The 27696-nt window shown below is 45.5% G+C and overlaps 1 protein-coding gene across 1 annotated transcript; it reads right to left on the bottom strand.

Moving 5' to 3' along the window:
- On the bottom strand, nucleotides 1-23373 carry CDK3 (cyclin-dependent kinase 3). Its single transcript, XM_015414442.1, has 7 exons — nucleotides 23246-23373; nucleotides 22130-22207; nucleotides 19528-19648; nucleotides 18404-18574; nucleotides 17322-17423; nucleotides 2580-2783; nucleotides 1-99 (listed from the first exon to the last, which is right to left on the bottom strand). The coding sequence occupies exons 1-7, from the start codon at nucleotides 23371-23373 to the stop codon at nucleotides 1-3; spliced, it is 903 nt and encodes a 300-aa protein (XP_015269928.1).
- Nucleotides 23374-27696: the final 4323 nt, after the last annotated feature.

Below are 27696 nucleotides of genomic sequence, written 5' to 3' on the forward strand. Positions count from 1 at the left end.
TTACTGCTCTTTGGCATCTTGTGGAGCCCGCCAGAAGTACCGGTGAGCCAAAGCAGCTTTGGCTGAGATGCGCCTGTCAGGATCATACAGTAGTAGTTGCTGTAATAAAGCAGGAGAAAAATATGAACCTGCAAAACAATGCTTTAGGACCAGCTATTCACATCTTCACATGTATATACAAATAAACATTTTATGCCACTGTCTTCAGTTCAAAAAGATGACTTTTATCCATAAAAGACCAAAATTATTAATCACAAGAATACTAATAAGCAAAAGCAGCATTTTTAAAATATCACCTTTAAAATACCATAAGATCACTGGCATATTATACAACTGGAGCATAAAGTTCATACAGTATTGGCAGTATAATAAAATCTAATAAATATATAAAATAATACACACTAAAAACAGGGCAATAAAACCATAAATACCTCAAAAGCAATACATTAAAAGGAAGCAAATAAAACTCTGCCAGGAAACTAAAAGCAGCAAAAAGCAGAACTAATCAGCAAGAATCTATAAAAATGCCTGGAAAAATAAAAAGGTTTTGCCTCACGGCTAACAGTTTGAGTGCTTCCGGTTTGAGTGCTTGAGCAAACATGCGCTTAATAAATCCATCATAAACGTTATTTTATGTTCATTTCTGTTTAAAGATAATATGACAGCTCCAGCAAGCCGCCTGCCCGACCAGCCCCGGACGGGCGGGAAAAGGAAGACCGGCCGAGAGGGCTGCTGAGCTCAGCTTGGTTCGTCGGGGCTGCGGCGGAGCCTCCACCACGCTGAGTCCCTCCAGGCGATCATGCCAGCCATGGGGCAGGCTCAGGCGGCTGCTGCTCCTGCTGCCGCTGTAGGTGGTGGTGCCACTGCTGCTGCCATTGCCCCACAAAAAAAACCTCAGCCTCGCCGTCTCCACCATCCTCCTTCCTGGGGAAGGGGCTTCTGTTTCTTACAACAAATTCATATTATCTTTAAACAGAGAAATGAACATAAAAATAACGTTTAAAAATGGATTTATTAAGCGCATGTTTGCCCAAGCGCTCAAACCGGAAGCTTTTAAAAAAAAAAAACACCCAAAGAGCGGTCAGACGGCCCTAATTGCAATAATTGCGAAAGATGGCTGTCCAGATGGGCAAAATCACGCATTCAAAGCGCAAGTGCCAGGAAAATACTTGATTTTCCATGGGCAGAAAAACCTGGGAGCATTGCGGGAGTGAGCCCGCTTCAGCACGGGAGGCAGATTCACCTGTCTGACAAGCAAACTTAAATGTGGGAGGGAACAGCGGCGAACCCCGATCAAAAGGACCGTGTGACCACACCCTAAGAGTCAGTCCTAGGCAGATCTACTCAGAAGTAAGTTCTATGTTATTTAGTAGGGCTTACACCTAGGAAAATGTCTTTAAGATTGCAGCCTAAGTGTGGCAAGATATTTTTACAGCAAACCAGCAGCCTGGTGCTACATTTTGAACCAAATGAAGTTTACAAACAGTCTTCAGGGGCAGCTGCATGTAGAGTATACTAGAATTAAATATGGATGTGACCAGACATGGATAAGAGGGGCCAGACCTCCTTTTTCAGCAAAAGCCTACAGCTGCTTCCTTAACCAGATGATCTATAGATGTGGATCTAAGAGTATTCCCAAAATGTAAATTCATTCCTTTAAAGGAAACGCAACTCCACCCAGGCAAGGCTGACTCCTCACCTCTTCTTACATGGCAGTATATATCATAAGAAAGCACCCTAAATATTGAATGGCAGTACTAGTGTTCACTAATGTAAGTACAGTACTAGGGTTTATCTTATTTATGTCCCTTGAGAGAGCAAAGTTAATGGGAACTGGGAATGCAGGTTTAGGGGAACTATATATCTCATGTTAGAAGGCTTCAGTTTATCTTCCAGCCTGATCCTATGGATGTTTACTTGGAAGTAAGTCCTACTGTTTTCAGTAGGAGTTACTTCCAGATATGTATACATAAAATAGGTACTATCTACCCAGGTCATGATAAGCCACTATTTTGAAATCTCACTTTTCCAGTTAAAGCACAGTCTGATCCAGGGCCACACTATGACTTTTGTGAGCCCTAGGCACTTTTGCCCTCATGGGCCCCTCCCACCATCATAATATCAATATTAAAAATTATTTTTGATATAACTTTACATACTTCAACATTTTTTCTGTTTTAGGCAAGATTTAATAGATTTTTGTGGGCCCTAAACATTACATTGTTTTCTGCTGGGAGGAAAAAATTAAAACTTTTTATTTGACCCTAAAAATTCATTTTTTTCTTCTGATTTTAAAAGAAGCTAAAACATTTTAATGGGCCCTAGGTACTGTGCCTACTGTGCCTAATGAATAAGTTGGCCCTGGTCTGATCTGGCTAGCTGCTCCCTAATATAAGCTGTGTATGCAAGGGGTAGTGGCAGCTGTTCTGACTTAATGGGATATGACATGAATCACAATCAGCCTTCCCCCTGAAGTGTGGATCTCAGGTTGTTTTACCTGTTGTAATTTTTAGTTTCATCATCCTTGCCATAAGGACAAAACCAACAAAAGCGAACTGTCCTGCAAGCCTGCTACTCACTGCCAATAAGTCTCGTCCATCTCGGTCCAAGTTTGGAATTATTGCCTTCAAATCTTTCCTCGGCCATTTGGGGAAATTTCCTTTGTAGTCAGGAAGCTGAGTCACTCCTGGCCATACTGATTCAGTAGGTGTGCCAAGGGTTCGGAAAATCCAAAAGAGCTGGTCAATCTCAGAATCCCCAGGAAACAAGGCCTTTCTGGTCACCTAGAACAAGAAAAGTTTATTCAGTCATAATAATCCATACAAAACCCCCAAAACAAGAACCCTATGGATAACATTCTAAGTAACACTCATCTTTATCACAATGATCCCGGAGAGAGGGAAAGCTGGGAAAGTCTAGCTAGTGCTGTGGGAAATGGCATACCTGAATGCACTGGTCTCCATTACAGAAACCCCGAAGGGCTTTGTATATGTCCAAAAATTGTCGCAGATATAAAGCTAAATGGCCAAGAAAGTTCCTTGAAATGGGGAGCCTGGGACATAGTCCCTGCTGCAGACCTCTTGTACCTAGTGATCCAGCAGGTGCCCCATACATAAATCTCTGGGCAAGACCATTCTCCCACACCCAGCAGATAACTCTGCAGAGGAACAGAGCACCAGAGTAGGAAGCCAAACAAGAATGAAGTTCCATGTATGGAGTTCTGAGCAGGGTTTTTTTTTGGGGGGGGTTGTTTGTTTTTTAATATAGCCAGCGCATGGAGTCCTGATTCGGACGGGGACTATAGCACGAAGTTTAAGGCTTCTCCCCACATTGATTCGCAGTCCCAAACAAGCTTGCGGGGCTGCTGTTTGGTTGACTAAAACATCCAAATCCTGTATCAAGGCCTGTATATTGGTTGAGAGGAACAAACTGCAGGGTTTAACTCTAAATTTAAATGGGCTTAACAGTTAATGCTTTCCACAAGAAGCTGTAATTTTGTGAGTGGGTATGGGGGGACTCTAGCAGAGTTCTTGGCACCCTCACCAAATGATAATTTCCAGGATTCTTTGGGGTGGCCATGACAATTACAATGGTAGTAGGGTTGCCATATCCAGGTTGGGAAACTGCTGGTGATTTGAGGGTGGACCCTGGGGAGGACAGGGACCTCAGTGGGGTATAATGCCATAGATTCCACGCTCCAAAGCAGCCATTTTCTCCAGGGGAACTGACCTCTATAGTCAACTGACATTCCAAGAGATCTCTAGGCCCCAACTGGAGGTTGGTAACCCTGTGTAGCAGAGAGCCAGGGTCCAAATCCCCAATCGTGCTTGAAGCTCACGGTGAGACCTTGAACCAGTGACTGGCTCCCTACCACTCTGCTTAGCAAAAATAACTTACGCAAAGCCTTCCTCCGGTCTAAGGTGACTTTCTATGATGAAAGAGGCTCCTTAGGCTGGAAGAAGACTTCAGACTTTGCTGAGCAGCCTTACCTTACCACTTATCAGCTTGCTGTGAGAATGAAAGGGGAAATCATATATGCTAGCGTTAGCTACTTGAAGGAATCATGGAATAAAAATGGAAATTAAAAGTGTGTATCGTAGATCAGCCCCATAACAAGACAATTCTGCCAGGAACCATGACTGCCCTGGGGTAGTGCTGCTCTCCGCCGTCACGCCAACCGCCTTCAGAATGGGAGGACAAGGGGGTTTGATTCGCCCTAATCACCCTAATCCTCCTCCTCCCAGCCAGTCAACCCTCTCCACGCAGTTTGGGCCACTGGTACTAAACCTTCCTCGCCTGTTGTTAGGAGCCTCCTTTTATACTCCTCCCTTTCCTGCCTCGTGTCAGATTCCTGGACGTCTGAGCACCCAAAAACACTCTCTTGGCAGTGATATGTTTATTGACGCTTTAGCAAGTTCCAAACTGTGACTTTCTGTGTTAGAACCGATGTTTTGGCGCCAACCCTTTTTTTTTAGGTTTCCAAATTTTATTTAAGATAATTATAATAATACAAATATGCATACTGAAAGACAGAATACAGTGTGTTTTCAATCAATTCCAACTCAATAGCTATACATTGCACTTAACTAACCTAATACTCAATCTTATCTACTATTCATATCTAAGACTTGTATGCTGAAATTCAGACTGCTGAAGCTAAGCAAAGCAAGTTCACAGACATGCGCACACACAGGACCCCTCCTTTTATGTCCACAACAGAAGAGAAGCAGCACACAAGAACAAAAGCATGACAAACGAAGTTCTGAGTTTGACATTCTGCCCCCCCCAAGACTCCTAACCCCCCCTCGGTTTGAGAGGATATTGTTTGTGGAATGCACAAACCAATTTAGGGGCCTTAACATGATCTTTGTGCACCCACTCATTATGGCTAGGATCAAAGTCCTTCCATTTTATGAGATAATACAGATGTCCACATTTGATTTTAGAGTCAAGGATTTCCTCAACTTCCTGATGAAGCTCCCCATTCACAATCAGGGGAGGAGGAGCTGCAGGACGAGGTCTCCACTTCTAGGGTCCTGGATCCTTCTTTAGTAGACTGAATGGAAAACAGGGTGGATATGACATAAGCTTTTTGGCAAATCCAGTTCAACAGCCACCTTGTTGATGAGCCTCACCACCTTGAATGGGCCCACATACTTCCACCCCAACTTCTTCCCAGGTTGCAGGCCCCTAAGATTCTTGGTGGAAATATAAATAGAGTCCCCCGGGTGCAAGTCACACTCTGGAGCCTGCCCCTAATTTGTGCTTTGTAATCCTCTTTTGCTTTAGCCAGAGTCTGTTGAATTAGAACCCACCACTTGGTCAACCCAGCCCACCAGGTTTGTAGGTCTGCTGACCCTGTTGCTTCTGTAGGCATCGTGGGCACAGGGGCCCCCTCATAGCCATGCACCATTTTGAAGGGAGTAGCCCCTGTGGAACTATGCACTGAGTTATTGTAACTGTATTCCGCATAAAGGAACAACTCCAGCCAGTCATCTTGTTGGTAAATGATGAGGCATCTCAAGAATTGTTCCAATATCTGATTAGTTCTCTCTCTTTGCCCATCAGTCTCCGGGTGGTAGGCACTACTGAGACTTTGTTCCACCCCCAGCAATTTCAACAGCTCCTTTCAAAATCCCACCACAAACTGGGGGCCCCTATCAGATATCACCTCTCAAGGTATAGAAGGCAATCTCACAATGTGTTGCATAAACAGTTGTGCTAGTTTCTTTGCTGACGACAGCTGTTTGCATGGGATGAAGTGCGCCTGTTTAGAAAAAAGGTCCTCGATCACCCAAATGACAGTTTTCCCTTTACGGGGTGGTAAACCAGTTATAAAATCCATAGAAATGACCGCCCAGGGTCGCTCGGGGTTTTTCAAGGGCTGTAACAATCCCAGGGCTTTCTCTGCTTGAGACATTGATAGGATCCAGCCTGTACATCAGCTGTGTTATAACTAAGGTTAAAGGCATGAAGCCAATAGATATACAAGGTTCAAGCAGAGGCCCTAAAAGACCAGGACCAATCACCCCTTGGTATTCCACCTGCCAAAAGCAACGGCTAGCAACATGGACACTGCACTCAAACTCCTATAGTCTCTACATAACCTTTTTCTTCCTGAAAAGCACCAGGGCAGTAAAGGGCGAAGCAGCCGGCCAGATGAGCCCCCTAGCCAGATTCTTGTCAATGAATTTCCATAACTCCTCCTCCTCAGCTGGGCTCATGGAATAAAGCTTCCCCTTAGGCATCTTATGTTCTGGCAAAATTTCAATAGCACAGTCAGTTTTCTGGTAAGGGGGAAGCTCGTCTGTCTCGTCCTCCTCAAACACTTTAGCCAAGTCTCTGTATTTGGGAGGAATGAGGTCCAGTTACTCCTGGGCTAGGCAGATGCACTTTGGCACTGGGCGCGGCTCCTCCCCCCACTCCGGGTTCCAAAGATACTCTTTACACTGGGGGTCTAGGAACTGCAAGGCTCCTACACTCCATTGAACATAGGGATTGTGGACCCAGAGCCAAGGACCCCCTAGCCACAGGGTTCACAATGAATGACTGCCTTTTCCAATGGGATGCCAACCCCACTAGCAGGTGGACTGTGCAGTACCAACAAGGCTCCCCTTTCATGGGTGTCCTGTCCATTTCGGAGAATACTATGGGCTCTTTCAGTTTGTGCACCTTAGCCCCCAACCAGGTCACCAAAGCTGGGCTAATTAAGTCCCAGGTGCACCCGAAGTCAATAAGGGCTCACATCCTAACATGGGTGCCCATATCCAGATTGACAACAGTCACCCTTAAGTAAAACAGAGGGAAGGAGATTCTCACGGATTCTGGCACGGGATGCTTTCAGACCTGCTGGTTAGCACCCTTCACAGCAGGTCCCAGCCTTTTCCTGGCAACCGTTGCGGCTCTTCCTCACTGGATGAGATGCCCTGCAGCTCCTCCCGCTCTCCCACCTGGAGAGCCTTGGGGAGGGTTGGGGCAACCTCCCGGAGCCTTGGATTTCTTGTCAGCTCCCTTGTGCTCCTCCTTCTTCCCTTTCCCAGGGCTCTTCTCACAAGGGCAATTTGCTGCAAAGTGGCCAGGAGCTCCGCATCTCAGACACCGGCCTCATCACATTCTTTGTTCCCTCTCACTCCCAGGTGCAGCCCCGCTTTCTTTTCGCCCCACCTCCTGGTGCCTTCAGACCCAGCTTGGGGTGGTACATCTTCAGGAGGTTGCACTGGTTCTCTGCCTTGCAGGCAGGTCAGTGGGTTGTCTTAAAGCCAGAGCCTTGCCTAGGATAGTGGAATTCAGGCCCGCTCGATAAAACTCGATCAGCACTTCTTCAGGCCACCCTTGAAGTTTAGCCGTGTAGGTCTTGAACTCATACAAGAACTCTCTGATGGACCTACCCCCTTGCTTTAAGCCTCTGAGTTGGGTCCTCACCCGCTCCAACTCTAAGGGATCCTCGTACTACCACTGCAGGGCTCACATGAAGGCATCCACAACCTGGAGCTCGGGACCCCTACATTGTAGAGTCCCATGAACCAGTCTGCTGCCCGATTGCACAACCAAGACCCCACATAATCTACACAATGCTTATTCGATGGGAAGGTGTGGCCATACTCCCGTAGAAACTTGCGCACTTGCAGGGCGAAGAACACCAGCTTTTCTGGAGTCCCATCAAACATTGCTTCCAATGCCTCTCTCGGCTGCTTGGGGCCCGGGCCCAGACTGGGTTGGGGCACTGGCAGCGGCGGTGGTGGCACTGGAACTGGGCCAGCTGGGGCTTATTGCACAGGGACCCCTGCCCCCAGGGTTTAGAGCTCCTGCTGTATGGCCTCACGAATGGGAGGCAGCTTAAGAAAACATGTGCTGCTGAAGCTAAGCAAAGCAAGTTCACATGCACACGCATGCACACAGAGCCCCCCCCCCTTTATGCCCACAACAGAAGAGAAGAAGCACACAAGAACAAAATCATGGCAAATGAAGTTCTGAGTTTGACAGCTTGCACCCCCCCTAGTGGCTTCCCATTGGGGTGTGAGCCACTTTGCCAGTGTTGTCTGTCCATGTTGCTGGGAGAAGACGCCAAGTACCTCCCCCAGCGAGCATAGGATGTCTCCTTTTGTTCAGTGGACAACCTGGGATCAAGCTGAGGTTCTTCTGGTGGCTGGCTGTTGGGGCTCCAGGAGATGTCACCCTCGGAGAGGTCCCCTGGGTTCTCAACGAGGTGACAAGTGAGGGGGATGTGATGCTGCCATTTTTTAAAAGCCCCCTGAGGGGATTTTTTATTGGGTTTTTTTATCACTACACAAAACTACAACAGAAAAAAGGGAAGGGGAAACTACACATACGGAAGAAAGTAAAGTACCCACTACTGTCTAAAAACCCAAGAGAGGAGATCTTCCCTCTAGCTTTGATACATCAAGCCTTTTCAGCATTGAACTTTTTTATAAACTGAATCTAACATTTAAAATCTTTTACCCTCTAACTTTATGTTTAACTACCCAATTGCAGTACCCCCAATCATCCTCAAACCCCAGTCTTTTTAAAGGCACCAAACAGAGTCCTTCAGCCTTTATTTCTTCTTTTCTTCCCTCTTTCGTAGCTTGTAGGGACTCTTCGGGGCTGCTGCCCCTTGCTTCATCAAAGAGTCCTCACCAGAAGAGCCCGATTCTAGCTCGCCACTGGATCTGCCATCTTCTTTTTCCCCCATCCTATGGCCTTCCCAGCTGATCTTTCAGAAATTCTTGAGCTTTCAACACAGAGTCGATCCTTTCTTTCTTCTCCTTGATTTTAAACGTTACGCCTTCTGGAAATAACCATTTATATCCAATTGAGTTTGTTTGGAGAAAGAGCACCAGTTCCTTGTATTTCTTTCTGCGTTGTCGTATTTCAAATGGAATATCCTTCAACGTTCTCACCGCATTCTCCCCTGCCTTCAGGGGTGTTGCAGCTACTGCTTTCAGGATTGCATCCCTAACATGCCTCTTTGAAAACTTTACTACAATTTCCCCAGGCAGATTACTTTTCTTTATATATCCAGAACAATGTTCCCTCTAAGCTGTGGAGTCTTGTGAGCAAAAATTATACTTTGTGAGCTACTGGTATTAGAGTTATGAGCAAGCGATTTGGTTACTGCATAACTTAGTTTGCCCTGGAGCCCTCCTTCCTGAGCTAAGACAAAAATGTGTGAGCTGGAGGCTAAAAAACTGTGAGCTAGCTCACACTAACTCAGCTTAGAGGGAACACTGATCCAGAGTATGACCTAAAGGCCACATCCATGTTATTGAGTAATTGTTCCACTTTTAAATCTGCTACTGGGGCAAGTAGTTCACTCATAAGTTCTTTCACATTTTCTCCTCTATTTTCTGGCACCCCCTGGAAACGCAGGACCATATTGGCTTTATCCATTTGTACTTGCAGCATCTGCTCTTCCAAATAAGATGTTTTCTTTTACAATTTTTGGACTTTCTTCTTCACCTTCTGCGTTGTTTCCGTCACTTCCTTCAGTTTCTCAGCATCTTTTTTCATTTCTTGGATCAAGTCTGTAATTTGCTTTTGTTGTAAAGCAATGCTCTGTGTTACTCCTGTCAGTTGATCTCTGGTGTTATTCAACTGCTCCAGCAGAGGGCACATGCCTTCAGCTACAGCCTTTGCCGTCTCGCTGGCTGCTACTTCCGGCTTTAGGGACCCTAGTTTCGATTTCACCAGTCTTTCTTTGTCTTTGTCCTTCTTCCCCGCCATCTTTCCTGTTTATTTACTTTTGGGGAGTTTTTCAAAGTCTCTGAATGTGCACTTAGCTGCTTAACTTCGATTGGGTAAGTACTTCTGAGCGATCAATCACGTTTTCTCTTCTGCTCCCCCCTATCTCTCGCCATTTCAAATGCATGGGAGGCGTCCCCCCGCCCGCTTTTCTCGTCCTGCCGAGTAGAGTAGGGAGCGTCTTTTTTTTCAAATATTGTTTCAAAATAGACTCACGTTCATTATAGGTCTTCCGACCCCGCTTTCTTCAGCATTTTTGGCGCTGGATCTCCTGCACTTGCTCCGGTTAGCCTCACTTGCACCTTATCGGTCTCTCAGCTGGAAGAACCACTGGAGCGGGGGGGAGCCTCGATTCTCTGGCATTCCGCCATCGAAGAGGCTACCCCTCAAAGCTCCTTGGCCAGGCCCCCTTCTCCGGGTGCCTGGGGGGGGTTACGAGCCTGCTCGCCCCCTCCTTCCACCAGAGCACGGAGACACCCCCTGGAGGTCCGGGAGGTGAGTCCGTGAGCGTGCCGCTATCAACCGGAAGTCCCATTATTTTTATATATATATAATTTATTTAGCAATACAAATATAATGCAGTATGAACAATAAACAGTAAAAGCCCTGCAGTAAAGTCATGTATGCTGCAGACCAAGCGTAGTAATCTGGAGCCCCTTCTGAAGTTTCCTGGTGGAAATTGGGAACACAAAAAGGGAGGAGATAGGCCCTTAAAAGGTTATTCCAGAGTCTTGAGGGCAGCTAAAGCCCCTCCCCTAACTGTTTTTAACTTTTTAAAATAAACTAAATTCACATAACTTGCCACTGCAAAATGTAGCAACCACAACAAGAAATAATCACATCGGGGGGACCCAATGCTGCCATTCTTTGTGATGTGCAGATGCTGTCACTGCCTGCATGTCGGGCCACACTTTACCTCATACAACAGATGCCCCAAGACTTGTGTAATCGGATATAGTCCATGTCACAGGTCGCCACCAGTTAGGCTAGAGCGCTTCGATTCACCAGTACCTCATCTCCAACCCAGAATGCCCTCCGCGAGGCCTAAGATTCCCCTCAGCATACATCCCTAAACAAGTTCAAATGGGGTGAACCCCATGGAGGCTTGAGTTGTTCCCCACAAGGTGAACATCAAAGGATCAATATATAGGTCCCACAAAGGGAGTCGGTTAGGGGCTAACTTATGCAGCATAGCCTTGATAGTCTGGTTAAGTCTTTCCACTAGGCCATCAGTCTGGGATTGGTGCACCAACATGAAAATCTGGTGGACCCACAGTGTCTGGCAGACCTGCCACATTAGTGCAGCCGTAAACAGTGTCCCCGATCCATCAATATTTCACAATGTAGGCCCACGTGGGTGAAGTAATACAACAGGGCCCTTTTCATGTTTCACAAGGTATGGCCTCAGGGTAACATGTGGCATAGTCCATGAGCACCAGCAAGTTTTGTGCTCCCAGGGGGGTATGCAGTCCATAGCTATCCGCTCAAAGGGGGTATGGATGATGGGCAGGGGGGACAGATGTGCACAGGGTACCAGTTTCTCTGACATCTGCTGGCACACGTTGCAGTCCTGGACATCCCGTGCTACTATTGGCCAGAAGAAGTGGTATAGGACCCACAAGAGGGTGTTGCAAGTCCCCTGGTGTCCTTCCCAGGGATGGTTGTGTGCCAAAGTCAGTACCTTCTGCTGGTACTGCCTGCAGACCAGTAACTGTTGGAGGTCCCCTATTCACCCCTGAGCCCATCTGTACCATACTCTCCCCCCCCCTTATGATGTGTGGGAGCCATTGGCTCCATTGCTCATCCTGCATTATCCTGTCACTCACTGCCACCGCCCCCTCAAGCCAGCAAGGGAGTCATCATCCTCTTGGGTGGCTTGAAACTGGGGGTCTCATTTCCAAGCATCTTGGAGGTCAGGATCTGAAGGGCCGGTCACAGCAGCCACATCTCCTGGATTCGCCCTGACATCTTGGGCTGGTAAGGCCTCCCATGGAGCTGGAGCTGTGAGACCATGTAAGGTGTGGTGGAAATCCAGGGCATCTTGTCCAAGCAGCATGGGGTACGACAATGCCTTTACTCTGGCTAAGTTGATTTCCTGAGTCATCCCTAGGTATTTGACCATTGCCTTTACCACCAGCCACTACTCCACATGTCCACGGCTGGTCCTTGTCCCCGCTCCTCTGTCCAAGGGGGCATGGGCATGTGAGTATATGCTCCTGGAGCTGGACCCTTCCAACGGGGTGTGCCTGGAGAGGTTCCCACTCAGGGTGGTAGCACTTCAGCCCGGCCCCCTCAGTGGGCCTCGGAAAGTCAGCTGGGGTGGAGGGTGCTTGGACCATGGGCCTCCTCCATGGCCAGACTTGAGCCCTTCTCTTGGTTTGCCCTCTTAGGCAGCCAAGAAATTCTCCCATGGCCTCCTTCAGCCTGGTGGGCTTGCAACAAGTTATCCAAGCACAATCCGGTCCACAATTTGCCTCCCATCATCTGTTGTTGGTTGTAGCCACTGGGTGGTGGCATCTTTTAAGGAGGAAGCAAGGGCTTAGGGTTGGCCAGTACATCACCATGCAGAACTTCTGCCTATAGGTCTCTGGCATAATCTCATACTGGTCTAAGATTGTGGCCTTCAGTTTCTCATAATCAGTGGCTTTGATTTTCACCGAGGCCCTGGGGGCCTCTTGGGCCTCTCCTGTGAGATACAGCCCCAGGATGAATGACCATTGCTCCTTGGGCCATCAAGCCACCTCCACCATGCATGCAAAGGTTTCCAAGAAGGCCTCCACTTCATCTTCAAGCCCCAATTTAGTCAGAGAAAACCAGGTGTCCCACCCAGCCCCTGCGAGGAGACCTGCACCCCCACCTCCTGATGGCCTCAGATACTGACTGGGCCAAGTAGCTCTTAGAGCCTGTTGGAAGTCCTGGAGGAGTGCAGCCTGGGACTCGTGCTGCCACTCTGTCATGTCCCAAAGCAGCTGCACCTGATGCTTAGCCAGCCATTGCACGAACTACACGAAATCCATCTTTCCTCCGGAGTATTCGGCTCCCCACATTGGTCATTTGACCGCCTCAGGATCTGGTAGTCTCAGAAGGGTCACCAATACTGGAGGCCTTAGATATGGAGAGGAGCTTGTCCAGCGCACGGGGGTAGGAAAGTGGGGCAGGGGTCACCTTAGAGTAGGTGCGGTGCCTGCATTCTCCACCACATTGTCAGGATCTGCAAACCCCCCCCCAGGATAACACTGCCCTCCACTGTTTTGCAAACCACCTGGGGGGGGGCATTCACAGGTCTCAGAATGGGAGGGGGGTTGCTTCACCCTAGTCCTCCTCCTCCTTCTGGCCAGTCAACACAGCCTGGGCTGCTGGCACCTCATCCTTCCTGGCCTGTTGTTAGGAGCCTCCTTTTATACACCTCCCTTTCTTGCCCTGCGACCCCCCCCCAGATCTCCCTTTGGGTCTCTGCCCTGCACACTTGAATCTATGTGCCCCCATTGATCAACTGTGGGAACTTGTCTCCAGGCCTCCCTTTCCTCCTGGTTGGTAGTGTCCTCCCCACCTTAGTGAATGCTCGGGAGAGCAGAACTGAGGAGCACTGGTGTCCTCCTGCCCCATTGTTTTCCACTGGAAGCTGCACACCCAGCCCCCCATTGCCACTGCACCTGGAGGCTCATGTCAGCTGCTACCTGTAGTGACAGACCTCCCCTCTCCGGGACTCATCTAGGCTGCCATGGCCAGCGGCGCAGGCAAGGCTCACTGGATCACTTTTGCTGCGGCTGCCACCTGCCACTCCATCCCATAGTATCCTCTCGCTCTTCACACTACAACTATGTTTTACTTTGCAAATAATGTACCAATACAAAGTTTTAAGCATTTTTGTTCCAGCATCTTTAGGAAAGTAATGTAAGGTTTTCTAAATATGGCCAAAGATAGAGAGGCTGAAAGAATTAAATTTATTACCTTTGCATTTTCCAATCTAGTTGGGAATATTTAGGTCGGAACTCTGTCTTCCTTATTGCCCTTTTTTATGTACCAGCAACCCCTAGTGGTTGTTACTATATTTTTTCTCCTATCGAGATGCTTTAAAAACATTATTAGCAAAACAGAAACATGAAGAGCCTGGAAGCCAAGAAAAAAGACCAGTTCTATGCAACTGGACAGAGTTCAGCCAAATATTCAGAGGATGAACCAAGCTAAATGCCAGCACTGTTGAGCAAAAGCAATTCAGTAATGCTAGCTGACTTGGCATCTCCCTCACATTCAATAGTAATAATTCCTTTTGTACACTGACAAAGTATAGTGTAGGAAGAAGCAACATGGTAAATCCAGTTTCTTGATCGCTCCTGAATAGAAGTCTGGAAAACATGGCAGCAGGTAGCAAAATCTACAACATTTTAGTCCTTGTAAAAATTTTACAACCATCCTGGGAGCCAGTGTGGTCTAGTGGTTAAGAGTGTCAGACTATTATACTACTTTATTATTTTTATTTTCTAATAATAATAATAATTATTATTATTATTATTATTATTATTATTATTATTATTTCCACTATTTTCTTTCTCCCTTTTCATTTCCACAGGTGTAGAGTCTAGTGATCTTAATCAAAGTGCCCCAAGTGCCCCCCTCCACACAAGCTCAACAACAACACGGCTACATTATCACAATAAACAGACAAGCAATGTTTTATTTTTTAGATCATATTGTCAATTACTGAAAACTGCAATGTGTGCTTATAACTAGATGAAAATGTATTCGTTTTGCCAGGTGCACTAACGTTAATATTAACCTTGAATCATCTTTGGATATCAATCAATCTCTTCCTGTTAATTGTAATTTCTATATACATCAATAAAAAATTTTTTAAGAGTGTCATATCTGGAAGACCTGCTGTTCAAATCCCCATAAGAACATAACAGAAACCAATGTTGGATCAGGCCAATGGCCCATCCAGTCCAACATTCTGTCACACAGTGGCTAAAAATACCAGATGCCATCAGGAGGTCCACCAGTGGGGCCAGGACACTAGAAGCCCTCCCACTGTTGCCCCCCCCAAGCACCAAGAAGACAGAGCATCACTTGCCCCAGACTGAGAGTTCCTATCTATACCTTGTGGCTATAGCCACTGATGGACCTCTGCTCCATATGTTTATCCAATTCCCTCTTGAAGCCGTCCATGCCTGTAGCCGCCACCACCTCCTGTAGCAGTGAATTCCATGTGTTAATCACTCTTTGGGTGAAGAAGTACTTCCTTTTAGCCGTTCTAACCGGACTGCTCAACAATTTCATTGAGTGCCCACGAGTTCTTGTATTGTGAGAAAGAGAGAAAACTACTTCTTTCTCTTCCGGCTTTATCCCATGCATAATCTTGTAAACCTCTATCATGTCACCTCTCAGTCATTGTTTCTCCAAGCTAAAGAGCCCCAAGCGTTTTAACCTTTCTTCATAGAGAAAGTGTTCCAACCTTTTTATCATTCTAGTTGCCATATTCTGCACTATTTCCAATGCTATAATATCCTTTCTGAGGTGTGGTGACCAGAATTGCACACAGTATTCCAAATGAGGTTGCACCTGTTAAGCCCACCCTAGGCTCTGGGTGTGGACCGTCCCATGGCCGTGACGACTCAAGATGGGGGAGGTCCGACAGGTCTGGAAGGCAAGGCCTGTAAAGAAGGGGGGAGCGTTGGGGCCTCAGATAGGCAGGGGACGGAGTTAATGACACTCCATAGGTCCCTCTACCTCTGTGCATCGGTTCCCCAGCCTCTCAGCGTCCTTCCTGGACTCTTCCTCTCTCTGGCAGCGTCAGGTATTTCCAAGCACGTCCTTCCTCTCCGGCCCCTTTGCTTCCCTCACCTTTATACCCAGCTCCCTCCCCCAGCATCGTCTCCTGTCCCCGCCTCCCTCTCATTCCTTCCAGCCCCGCCCCCGTGATATGCTCCAATGCCGTCCCTACGGCCTGGGTGTGGTCGGAGCCGGCGTGCGGGGTCTCCAGTGTTTGTGCGTTCACCGTCAGCCTCTCCCTGATGCCGTCGGCCTCTCCTGCTGCTCCTGGAGGCTCTTCGCTGCGCGGCTGGTCTGGTCCAGACCATTGTGCCTCGGCTGCACTGACGGGGTCTGGCACTGCAAGGTCTTCTCGGTCTGTGGGTCTACTGGGTGACTTGGTGGTCGTTGGGGTCCCAAGGGGGTGTGGGTTACGTCCCAGGACCCCGGGGCCCGGGACCAGGACAGCACCATCGATTTATACAGGGGCATTATGATACTGGCTGATGTGTTTTCAATTCCCTTCCTAATAATCCCTAGCATAGTGTTAGCCTTTTTTATTGCAGTCACACACTGTTTCGACTTTTTCAGTGAGTTATCTATTACGACTCCAAGATCTCTCTCTTGGTGAGTCTCTGCCAGTTTGGACCCCATCAATATGTAGTTATAGTTACGATTTTTGGCCCCAATGTGCATCACTTTGCACTTCGTCACATTCAGCCCCATTTGCCACGTTGACGCCCACTCGCCCATCCTCAACAGATCCCTTTGGAGTGCCTCACAATCCTCCCTGGTTTTCACCACCCTGAACAATTTCATGTCATCCGCAAATTTAGCCATTTCATTGCTTACTCCCAACTCTAAATCATCAATGAACAAGTTAAAAAGCATCAGACCGAGTACTGATCCCTGTGGTACCCCACTGCTTGTCCACTGAGAAAATTTGACCATTTATACTCACTCTATGTTTCCTATTAATTAGCCAGTTTTTGATCAACAAAAGGACTTGTCCTTTTATCCCATAACTATTGAGCTTACTTAGGAGCCTTTGATGAACTTTATCAAAAGCTTTCTGGAAGTCAAGGTAAACAAAAGATAACTAACTATAACTACACGTTGATGGGGTCCAAACTGGCAGAGACTGACCAAGAGCTGTAAAATGCAAAATGCACAGGGAGTCTGACACCTACCTCAGAGGGTTGTTGTGAGGATAAAATGGAGGAAAGGAGAATGATCTAAGCCACTTTGGGTCTCCATTGGGAAGAAAGGTGGGGTATCAATGAATTAAATAAATAAATAATTAGGACCAAAAGAGTTTTCCGAGTTTGTCTACTGAAATTACAAAATGTAGTGGTGAAAATGTGATTGTGTATTTTGATTGCAAAATTGGACTTCATAACAAACTAAGTGAAATAAGGAAAAAGAGATCCTTGGCTACACAACAGATACTGCCAGTTTCATAAGGACATTGTCAACTGCCTCCAGTGGATACATAATTTAAAAGTCTGTGTCCAGTAAACATTACTTTTGTCACCTGATGCATTCTGGATCTCTGCTGGTTCTCTCTCCAGAAACTAAATATTGATGGGGGGACAGTTAGTGGCTTGCAAACCAAATAGTGATTTCCAGTATTTTGTCAAGGAAATCTGAATCTGATCATACACTGGAAAAAAAAGATTTAGCTACAAAAAGCATTTCAGCTCTAGCACTTAAACTGTTTGTAAAGGGAAAGGAGGACATATGTGAATACAGAAAAGGTATACACAACATGATTTTCATGAGAAATAAAACTCTGTACCCTTTAACTTAGGAAACAAAATAAAGAATATTACCATTTCTGCAAATATGCAGCCGATACTCCAGATATCCACAGCTGTTGAATAGTATTTACAACCCAGCAAGATTTCAGGAGCACGATACCATAAGGTTACAACCTGAAAGGAGCGACAGTGAAAGTATGACTGCAATTTATGTTTAGTAAGATCTGCGACACCTTCCCTGGTCATGCTCTTGCCCACTGCATCATTTTGCAATTTATTAATCTTCAGCTAAGGCAATTCTTGATGTTTCAAGAGAGAGAGAGGCAACACAGGAGTCTTTAGGCTAGAGCTAAGGCATTATGTTTAGTCCTTGTTATTATCAAAAAGTATCAGAAGCCAGATGATCAGTTCTAATTTGTAAGTTCACGTATACTCCGATTTTTTATGGTTTAGCCACAGCTTCAAATTTCAAATCTCAACAGCCTACCTACCCATAAGAAAAAAAATTTCAACTCATTTTGAATTCAGAACAACCTTATTGCTGTTGTCCTAAACATTCTTTAGTACTTTTTGTCCCAGGTTCTATTCCTATACCTACAAATGATCTAAGGCAGTCAGAGAAAGTGGACCTCATGGAGGATTGCGCAAATGGCACAATACTACATCCTCTCTTGCTACCTTGGAACATATAACAATATATATTGCATGACAATAGACCTGTCAGTCTACTGCAATAGAAATCTTCAAAACTAATAAATGTTTTGTTTTGCTTGAACACTCCAAGTTAAAATTCTATTTCTAATTAAATAAACCTTTGCCCATAGACGTTTTTGCTAAAATAAATTTGCTAGTTTTGAAGATGCCATGGGGATCTATTTTTAAGGATACAAGCACACTCTAGATTAAAACTGAGCACACCTGGTTTTACTAAAGACTGGATATTTTTTCTCTTCCTTACCAACAAGACTACTAGATCCACATTCTGAAGGCAACTCCTGTACCTGCTGCAAAGGCATGACAATTCTGCCTGGCAGAACTTCTCCCATACAGTACTATGTTGATGTAATTCTGATTCAAATACACAGAAACCCCCGACATGGCAACTTTGTCATCTACCTACAGCACTGAGAGAGAGAGAATATGAGAAATTTTACCTCATGAGTATAAGTACGTAATGGAACACCAAAAGCTCTAGCTAAGCCAAAATCTGCTAATTTGATGGCCCCCATTTCATTTATAAGCAAATTCTGAGGCTTCAGGTCTCTGTGTATAACTCTGTGGGAGTGACAGAAGCCCACTCCTTGTAGCAGTTGGTAAAGATAGCTCTAGAATGAAAGATTTCAGAGAACAGGCATGAAGGAACCATAGTAGAACTGACAAGTAATTCATTAAAACTCAACTGCTGTATTCCAAATTCCGGTCACTTGCATATGTAATTTTTGGGAGCAAGGCCAGGCTTGGATTCAATCTGCTTTCTAGTCATTGGAAATGGAGGAGCCTTTGGCCACCCAAAAAGGGCTGTGCATGGGACCTGCACAAACAAAAGTAAAGTGCAGAAGAGGGTATAGTACCAATGGGAATTGAGAGAGACTGACAGATAAAGGTGGCTTGATCCAACCCATAAGCTTTCCACTTCTTGGTTAAAATTAGGGAAGGCAGGGTTTTTTTTTTCCTGGCATGGTTCTTTAACAACTGCATAACATCCAACAGGCCCAATTTGCCTGCCTTGGCCTTTGACTGAATATGAGTTAGTCATGCAGATTTAAAAGGGCTTTCAACCCTCACTTAGGAAAAAAAAGATAAAAGTCCGTATCTTTTAGCAGTTTGATGTGGACAAATGGCATGAGGGAGTAACTTAATGTTTTTCTTGCCAGCTGCATATTGGCTCCAAATCATCTTCAGGCTGTTTCTCCTTCTACAGGGTTCAAAATATGAGTTAATCTTGAAAATATATGTTTGAAACCTCAGTGGGAATAAGCAACTAGGAGGGGACAGGATTTGGGCTGCAAATCTAAGAACGCTTTCCTGAGAGAAAGCCCTTCTCAGTAGACTGGCTCATGATTGCTCCGATGGAGTAGAGAAGCTGTGAGCAGTGTAAGGGTTAATCATCCCTTCCCCTGACCTTTCTGCATTCCAAACTGCCCATCCCAAAGCAACAGCTGTAAGGCTTTTATTACATATGTTAAGCCTTAACTAAAGGAAGGTATTTCATACATAGGTCTTACAGAAGAAAGTAGAGGATCAACACTTTAGAAGATGCACAAAGGAAAAATTGTACCTTGACTAAACTTAAGGGCAAATCCCCTGTATGGGATGAGTCCATATACTTTTTAAGATCCTGATTCAGGTATTCAAAAACCAGATAGAGCTTCTTCTGACTGTGTACCACATCAAGAAGTCTGGAATCAGAATAAAATCCAGTGACTGAATGACTGAGTTTGAAGGGGGGGGGGACAAAAAACTAATGTTGTTGCTATTGCACAAATGAGACCACCACATCTGTTTTAAGAGAAAAGGCCTTTCTCACACAAGTTGCTTCCACATGGAAGTTTTTCTCCACTGAGGCTTCCAAACTGGAGAGCTTTCTTTTGGAGCATACACACAACACTGTGCTCTGTTCATCCTTTCTGTGTCCAGTATGCTGTTTCCCAAACCTGCTTTGCTCCAATCTTTTTTTTTGGGGGGGGGAGCAGTACACTGCTATAATGCTATAGCAATTACTGATTTTTAAAGCCTTCCAAAAGACCTCTGGTGGCACAGCAGGGGAGAAATGCAGGTAAAACAGGGTTTGCAAGGGGCTGGTGGAAGAAAGCGTGCAGAAAACTTGCATGTTGAAGGTCTGTTGCCAATACATTCACAGCAGCAATTAAAGGAACACAGAAAATCATGGAGAATCAGAAACAGTTCTACACTGCAGGAATTAACTACTAGGCGTCTCTGTTTTTACAACTAAACTGTTGTAATTAGGGTTCCCAAGTACCTACCTACGATCCGGCGGGGGACACATGCTTCTCCACCAGAAGATTCTTGCTTGGAACACAGGCGCTGCACTATTCCATCGCCCAGATGTGACGTAGACATGTAGCTGGGCGACGCTCTGGTAATGGGACTGGAAACTCAATGGTACCATCGAGTTTCCAGGCCCATTACCAGAGCGTCGCCCAGCTACGTGCCTACATCATGTCTGGGCAATGGAATAGTGCAGCGCCTGTGTTTTCCCCGCGGGAATGGTCCCGTGAAGAACTATACCTCCCCCGCCGAATTAAGGTAAGTACTTCGGAGCCCTGGTTGTAATACTAATTAAATAGTATATAATCTGCAATATATCTGTCTTCACCAAAGCACCTTTGTTATACTTTGTTTTGATTGAGCCCTCACTTGATACTATGCTGTTTATATATGTTCTCTAAGAGTGGTATAACAGCAGTAAATAACATAAAAGAAGCAGGCATGCCAGTATGTCTCTTGTTAAAAAATCAACCGAGGCCCCAGTCACACGGTGCATTTGCCGCACTGAAGGCACGATTCTCCCGTGGAGTTTTCCAGCGTGATCACACCGGAACATCTGGGAGGCATAGCGCTCCCGTGGTGAACCCATGGCGTCCTGCCGAAGATGCGCATTTAAAAAGTACCTGGGATGACCTACTGGCAAATGGTTTGCCATGGGCTGCATGCGGATTCCCCCGGTGTGATCACGCCGGCACACAGCTTTCTCCCCCGTCGTCCTGTTTGCCACGGGTGCCAAAGGAGGAAGCCGCCATCACATCTGAATGCAAAATCGTGGATCAAACTGCGACGGTGCAGATAGCCACGCCTCCCCCCACCGGCGTTATCTGGCCCGTGTGACCGGGGCCCTAATATATTCTAACAAGAAACCCACCTCGTTGGTTAACTAGGTTTCAATATTTATCTAAATTATGACCTCTTTACTAGTACACTGACTTTCCTGGCACAAAACAAGGGAAAGGAACCCTACTCAGTGAAACCGAGTGGGATGATATGTTATAATCCTAATCTGATAATCATCTCAAACCAGAATCATTGCTGGAGGAAGTCTCAGGGTTTCTAAATCCACTGGACATGTAGAATCAAAAGGGAAATTCCTCACAGAGCTCTCTGAGGAAGAGGAGAATGAGCTATCTGACTCCAGAAGTTTGAGTGGCAGTTTAGACCTTTTAGTACAGGAGTCTGAATTGGCCTACCAACAACCTAAGATTGTCTACTCTCCTCAAGGTCTCCATTAAGCCATACTTAAAACCATTCAACCACTTTTTCTCCAATGAAAAGGACCATTCTTCAAACTTCTTGCAATATCACTTCCGGGATGGCGGTTCTGGCAGTCTTTAGGTCCTATTTACCTATAAGGACCCACTTGATGGTTGACTTTGTTAGATTTGCTTCTGTTGCCTTGGGGAAATCTCCCAGATCCTCAGGACCAAATTTCATGTCACATTAGAATTCCATGATCTAAACATCACCATGTAATTTGATGCTAAGAAGCAGCCATGGGGTGGTGGTGGTAGGGGAGAACCCTAATATGGATTGGAACCACAGTGCTGGGGAAGGAAAAGTGACTCCCCCTCACAGACATGCTGCTTCTCCATTCACAAACTGTCCTCCTCCTAGGATACTTTAAGCCTCAGTAGAGAGGAAAAGATACAATAAAAGTACTTGTCTCTTTTCCTTACCAGGGATTAAAGAAGCCCAGGGGATTGGGGAAATGGTGTGGGGCAGTGGGGGGGGGTTTAAACTCCCCTTTTCCAGTACCAGGGCCTCCATCCACGCTTGCATTAAACTGTGATATGCTGAGAGTTACATACATCACATTCATACAGCTAGAACCCAACACACACTTAATAAAGTCCTGATATGTTTCTTACCTTACTATGTTTGGATGTTTCAATTCTTTCAGCAGAGAGATTTCTCTAATTGCTGTACTGGGAACGCCTTCTGTCTCCCTGTGGGAAAAGGGAGACATCAAACAATCCCATTCTTTCCAATGAAAGCTTTACTAGGCAGAGTAACACCAGCCATCAGCAATTATTTCCTTTCTCATATATCTTTTCCTGTGGGATGATCAGTGCAGTTTATTATACAAGGAACTACAAATAAATTTAATCTAGGGATATAGAGTAACTCAACCAAATGCCACTCCCCTTCTCTCTGTCTCTCAGCTACTAAATGAATGAAGTACTGAAGTGATGCTATTCAATCAATCAAATTGTTTGGTATGATGGAGGCTATGCAAGGACTTAGTAGAGACTCCATATGAATGGGTTCCTTACACATTCCATGGTTACAAAGCTTGGAATTCTCAGGGCATGGTTTGAAAGCACATGATGCAGCAACCTTGCTGAAGCTGAGCAAGCCTAGGTCTAGTCAGTTCCTGCATGGGAGATCACCAAGGAACCAATGTATGCTGTCTTAAATTTCAGTTAAGAAAAGCAGGATATAAATATAAAAAATGAATCCTAAAAAAAATATAAACAGGTCTTCTTATGATGGAAGTGTGGCTGTGTGAATCAGTCTGTCTCCATTCCATTCTAGTGATGAGAATAATTTATGTAAAGAGCTAAACATTGTTAGGCTCTGAACTTTATTAAAGTGAACTCTATCCATAGTTTTCTGGTATTGGTAAAAAAAATCTTTGTTTTCATACATGGTACAGGCAATTCCAAACGCATCCCTGGATCCAAACCTGCTACAGCCAGCAAGCTTCTTAACTCAAATTATGCATGTTGCTTGAAAATCACTGCATTAACCTCCAGAATACTAGATTCAGAGAACAGTCAGTGAAGCAGAAACACAGAGTCCAGGCAAGGGTGTAGACTTTCCAATTTCCCGGAGGGGGGGGGGCTGGGGCTGGGCCAGAGGCATTGCTGTGCTAGGAGCAAGGGTGGCTCCCGGGGGAGGCTGAGCACTTTCCTGAAAATTTCGGCGGAGGCTGAAGCCCCGCCGCCCCCACGAAGATTACGCCTATGAGTCCAGGTACTTACGAATCTAGACGGATCTTCTTCAGAGCAACTAGCTGACCGGTCTGCTTGTTCCTGGCTTTATACACCACTCCATAGGTACCCTCTCCAATCTTCTCCACCTTCTGGAATACATCCTGGAACATGTCCATTCTTCTTTGTTTCTATAACATTTCCCCTGACTTTTAGTAAAAGTTTTATTTTGCCACATCGGTACGCCACAGCACTGCATCCTAGCATTCCTCCCTTCCCACTTGCTTGTAATGTAATAACCTTTCTGTCCAGGCTTGCATAAACATGACCTAAATCCGCTTTATATCTTATACTAGAAATAATGCCCGTTGCGGAAATAAATACGAGATCTAGAAAGAGGCTCTGGGAGAGTGCTCTGGCTTTGGGCAAACAGTGTCAGTTTCCTGTGGCGACCTCAGCAGGGTTTAATGACAGAGTCCACTGTTTTCTCCAGAGGGACTGATCTCTGCTACCTGAAGAGCATTTGTATGTTTGAGTTATCTGTAGCCCTCACCTGGAGAGTGGTAACCATTGTTACCCATTCTCCTCTCCCCTATGAGGTAAGTTATGCAACTGAAAATTCCAACTGCCTTGCGGGGGGGGGGGAGGTTGAGGTGTGGAATGGACTGAAGTCCAATCAGCTTCCATATGCAAAAGACCAGGTTGTCGTAGCAGTTGTGGTGTGGGCGGGACCCGGGCTTTGCCTTCTGATTGGGGGCGATATATGCTGAGGAGCAGTGCCATCAGCCATACACTAAGGGAGTGCATTTTAGAATTAGAACGTTGGCACCCACTATTCAATTATATATAAGGAGAGATGCCACCTTTCTGCCACATTCAGGCATTCAATGTGGCCTACAGTATATAAACAATATAAAAACACACTTAACAATGTTAAAAGACAGCAGAAGAAGAACCAAAATGACAAAAAACTGTAATTGGTAGGGGAGAACCACACTTAAGCACCAAAGCTTTAGATAAACAGGACAGACTTTGCCTGGCATCTTAATGATGACTAAGATATTACCAGGCAAATACCTGGGTGGAAGTTTCATAGTCAGGTTGCAACCACAGAAAAGGCTGTTTTCATTATCAACCACCTAGCTTCTGAAGGCAGGGGCAAATGGGACTCTGCTGATTACTCAGCCGTAGGGCAAGCTCATATAGAGGAGGCAAACCATGGTACAGTAAAACTATCTACTCAAAGTACCTTTATTCATAGTATCTGGACACAGTTCAATGTATTAGTCCTCATCCCTCTCTTTACTGACTTCAGCCACCTATACAAACCATCCAGTGCTTCACCTCGTGGACTAGATGAAAAGATATAATAGAGTTGGGCGTCACCTCTGCCCAGATGACTGCACCTCAAACTTCTAGACTGCCTCTCCCAGAGATTTCATGTAAATGTTAAATAATATGGGTGACAAAATAGAGTTTTGGTAACACTGTAGCACAAATACCACAGTATTAACCACCGCCTTCTCTAATTGACCTGCCAGATGGCAGTGGAACCAGTGCAGTGAAGTACCTCCAACCCCCAGTTCTGATACGCTGTCCAAAAACATACCATGGTAAAAGAATTATAAATGTTACTTTAAAATTACCATATTAAATTGTTTAAGTTAAATTGTTTAAAAATTAGTGTGCTTTTTAAAAAGTATATTGATATTTTGAGAAATTTATGTGAATTGAGATATTTCTACTCCTGATATATGTACCTATTACACTTATTCTATATAATAGAATTGTGCCTTCAGTAAATGGAAAATGGAAAAGCTTTTGATGAACAATACTTAATGACTTTTTGTTACTCCTTTATCCTTTCCCCATTTTTGTTTAATTATATAATTTAATTATATATTAAATAAACTTTTATATATACACACACACAAGCATACCATGGTCAATGGTACTGAAAGCCACTGAGAGTTTGAAGAGAATCAACACAGTTGCACTCCTCTGGTCTATCTCCAATGGCAAATTGTCCAATGTGATGAACAAGACAGTTTCAGTCCCAAAATCAGACAATGAGCTACATTAAATGGACTGAGGTAATCAGAATACTCCAGGAAAATCTCAACCCTGACTACTGACACCAAGTCAAGCACCTTGCCCACCCAAAAGGGATATTGGTGATCAGATAACAAGAATACCATGGGGGTCCAGGGAGGGTTTTTTAGGAATGGTCTCACAGTCACCTTCTTCAAAGCAGAAAGGACTATGCTCTCTGTCTCTCTCTCTGTCTGTCTCTCTCTGTCTCTGTTTCTCTCTCTCTGTCTCTCTCTCTCTCTGCAGAATTCATAACCACCCAGATTCAATGAGTCATTCCTCCTTGGCTAGTGTTTATCAGTGAAGAGGGGTAGGTGTCAAGCATATAATGGTAGGCCACACATCTCCAGCCACCTTCAGCCTACAACTGAAAGTGAGCTGCAGAAAAGGCTAACAAGGTACAAATGAAATGTCCTACATCTACATTTCCACATTCTCTCTCATTTAAACCCCATAAGTAAATTAAGGGCATTTATTGATTATGACAAAATGGATAGTTAATGCTAACCCACTCTGGCTCCAGAAACACAGTAACCTGTGCCCACATAACGGACAGAGGCTAACTTTTGAGGTAAGCTTCCCTTCCTCAAAAAAAAAAAAAAAACTAATGTAGAATTTTAGTTTCACAACAACCTGTAGGTGAGGCTGACAGTGACTTGCCCAAAGCCATCCAAAGAGTTTCATAGTCAAGCAGGATTTGACCGTGGACTTTACACAGCCAGGCCTTAAAGACTGCACAAGACTGGCTCTCTGAGTTACTGTAGTAGTAGTTGTTTTTCTTCTCCATTTTGCAAACTATACACAGATTCCATACTAACTAATGCAGACAAATCCACTACCTGATATAAGGTCAGCCTAGATGCAATTAGCAGGTCTCTGTGCTGAATAGTAAATATAATAACTGGCGGTGAAAGGATTCAATATTTTCAAATAGGCAAATGCTTTATGTCTATTATTTTTCCCGAGTACAATGTGGTCAGCCTAACTTGAACACACATTTTAAAGTGACGTAGCTGGATGAATGGGGGTTTCAAGGCTGCTTCATATGTTCTCTTTCTCCTCACAGAAAGAGCTCTTTCCAGAGAAACCTGCAGGGAAGCCTAGCATTGAGGGCAAATATTCACACAACGAAATATGTGTGTGTGCAATTGTCCTGTGTAATGACCCACATGTCACCTCAACAAAAATACTTTCCATGTACAAAAACTGAAGCAGCACTAAGTGAACTTCTGGGGATGCCTCAAAAAATTCTGTACAGTGGTATTTATTTTATTTTACTGTGTAAATGTACATTTGGGGATGTTCTGAAGAAGAGCTGTACTTTATCCGATGCTCTCATTTGTGGGAATTTTAAAAGGGGAGAGACTTACTGAAAGCTGCCTGATTTAAGAAGGCCTGCTTGGTCTCAATTGTCCAACCAATGTTATACCCATCAGACTAGCATTCCCAGGTGATTCAGAAGATAATGAACTGGCTAATTAAGGGTAAAATTAATGTCCAAGTCCCTCACAAGACTTCCCACCTGTTGATTAAGACTTCCATTTGCCTCCATGTTTTTCTTCCTGCTAAAAACTACAGGTTTTTTAAAGGGTCAAAAATCACCTCACAACAAAGCTCTTCTGCCACTAGAGGGAGACCTAAAAGGAGGCATCCTTACCAAATATAATACTGAAAATATTAGGGGAATCTATTTTCAGCTTTATCTACACTGTAGCCCAGACATCTACCAACCAATCAAGAGACTGCAGCTAAACTAGTATAGAATGCAGAATGTATTAAAAATCCCAGCAATAGACTCATGAAACTAGAAGCTGTGGGGCTAGAGAATCGACTGCATTATCCTCTTTGGATTGAAAAGGGCACTGATAGACTCGGGTTGTGGCTGAGATTTAATTAACCCCCTGCTCCCAGCAGCCCTCAGTCGGGCCATGAGGAGCCAAAAGAAGCAAGGTAAGTAGAGGCCCCCCTCCCGCCTTTCCCGGGCCATGCCTGGGCTCAGAGCCCAGGAAAAGGCCTGTGACCACCCCTTCCACCTTTTCCAGGCCGCACCTCGGCACAGAGCCCGGGAAAGGGCCTGAGGCCCCCCTTCCTGCCTTTCCTGGGCCATGCCTGGGTGTAGGGCCCGGGGAAAGCCTGCTGACCCCCCCCCGCCTTTCCTGACCCCATCTTTCCCGATCAAGCGCCCACCACTGCCACCCCCCGCCTTTCCCGGCCCACCTGCTCAGGGTACCCGTGGCCTTGCTGGTCCAGGGGAGTGACGGCAGGAGCTTGATTGGGGGTGGGCCATGGGGGTGGCGGGGGCTTGATTGGGGGGTGGGAGAGCCTCCCTCCCTCCCCATCTCTTTGCCCTCTTTCTATCCCTTTCCTTTTTTCCTTCTTTCCCTCCTTCTTTCCTTCTCTCCTTCTTTCCC

Source organism: Gekko japonicus, unplaced genomic scaffold (assembly GCF_001447785.1).
Source record: "Gekko japonicus isolate JY-2015 unplaced genomic scaffold, Gekko_japonicus_V1.1 scaffold277, whole genome shotgun sequence".
NCBI lineage: Eukaryota > Metazoa > Chordata > Lepidosauria > Squamata > Gekkonidae > Gekko > Gekko japonicus.

Bases quoted from the DNA above. Each gene is read 5' to 3' on its own strand.
- CDK3 (XM_015414442.1), bottom strand. From the start codon at position 23,373: ATGGACATGTTCCAGGATGTATTCCAGAAGGTGGAGAAGATTGGAGAG. The intron at 22,208-23,245 runs GTAAGTACCTGG...CTTTTCCCACAG, and splicing joins AAGAAGATCCGTCTAGATTC to GGAGACAGAAGGCGTTCCCA. The intron at 18,575-19,527 runs GTACAATTTTTC...CTTTCATTCTAG, and splicing joins TGCCCTTAAGTTTAGTCAAG to AGCTATCTTTACCAACTGCT.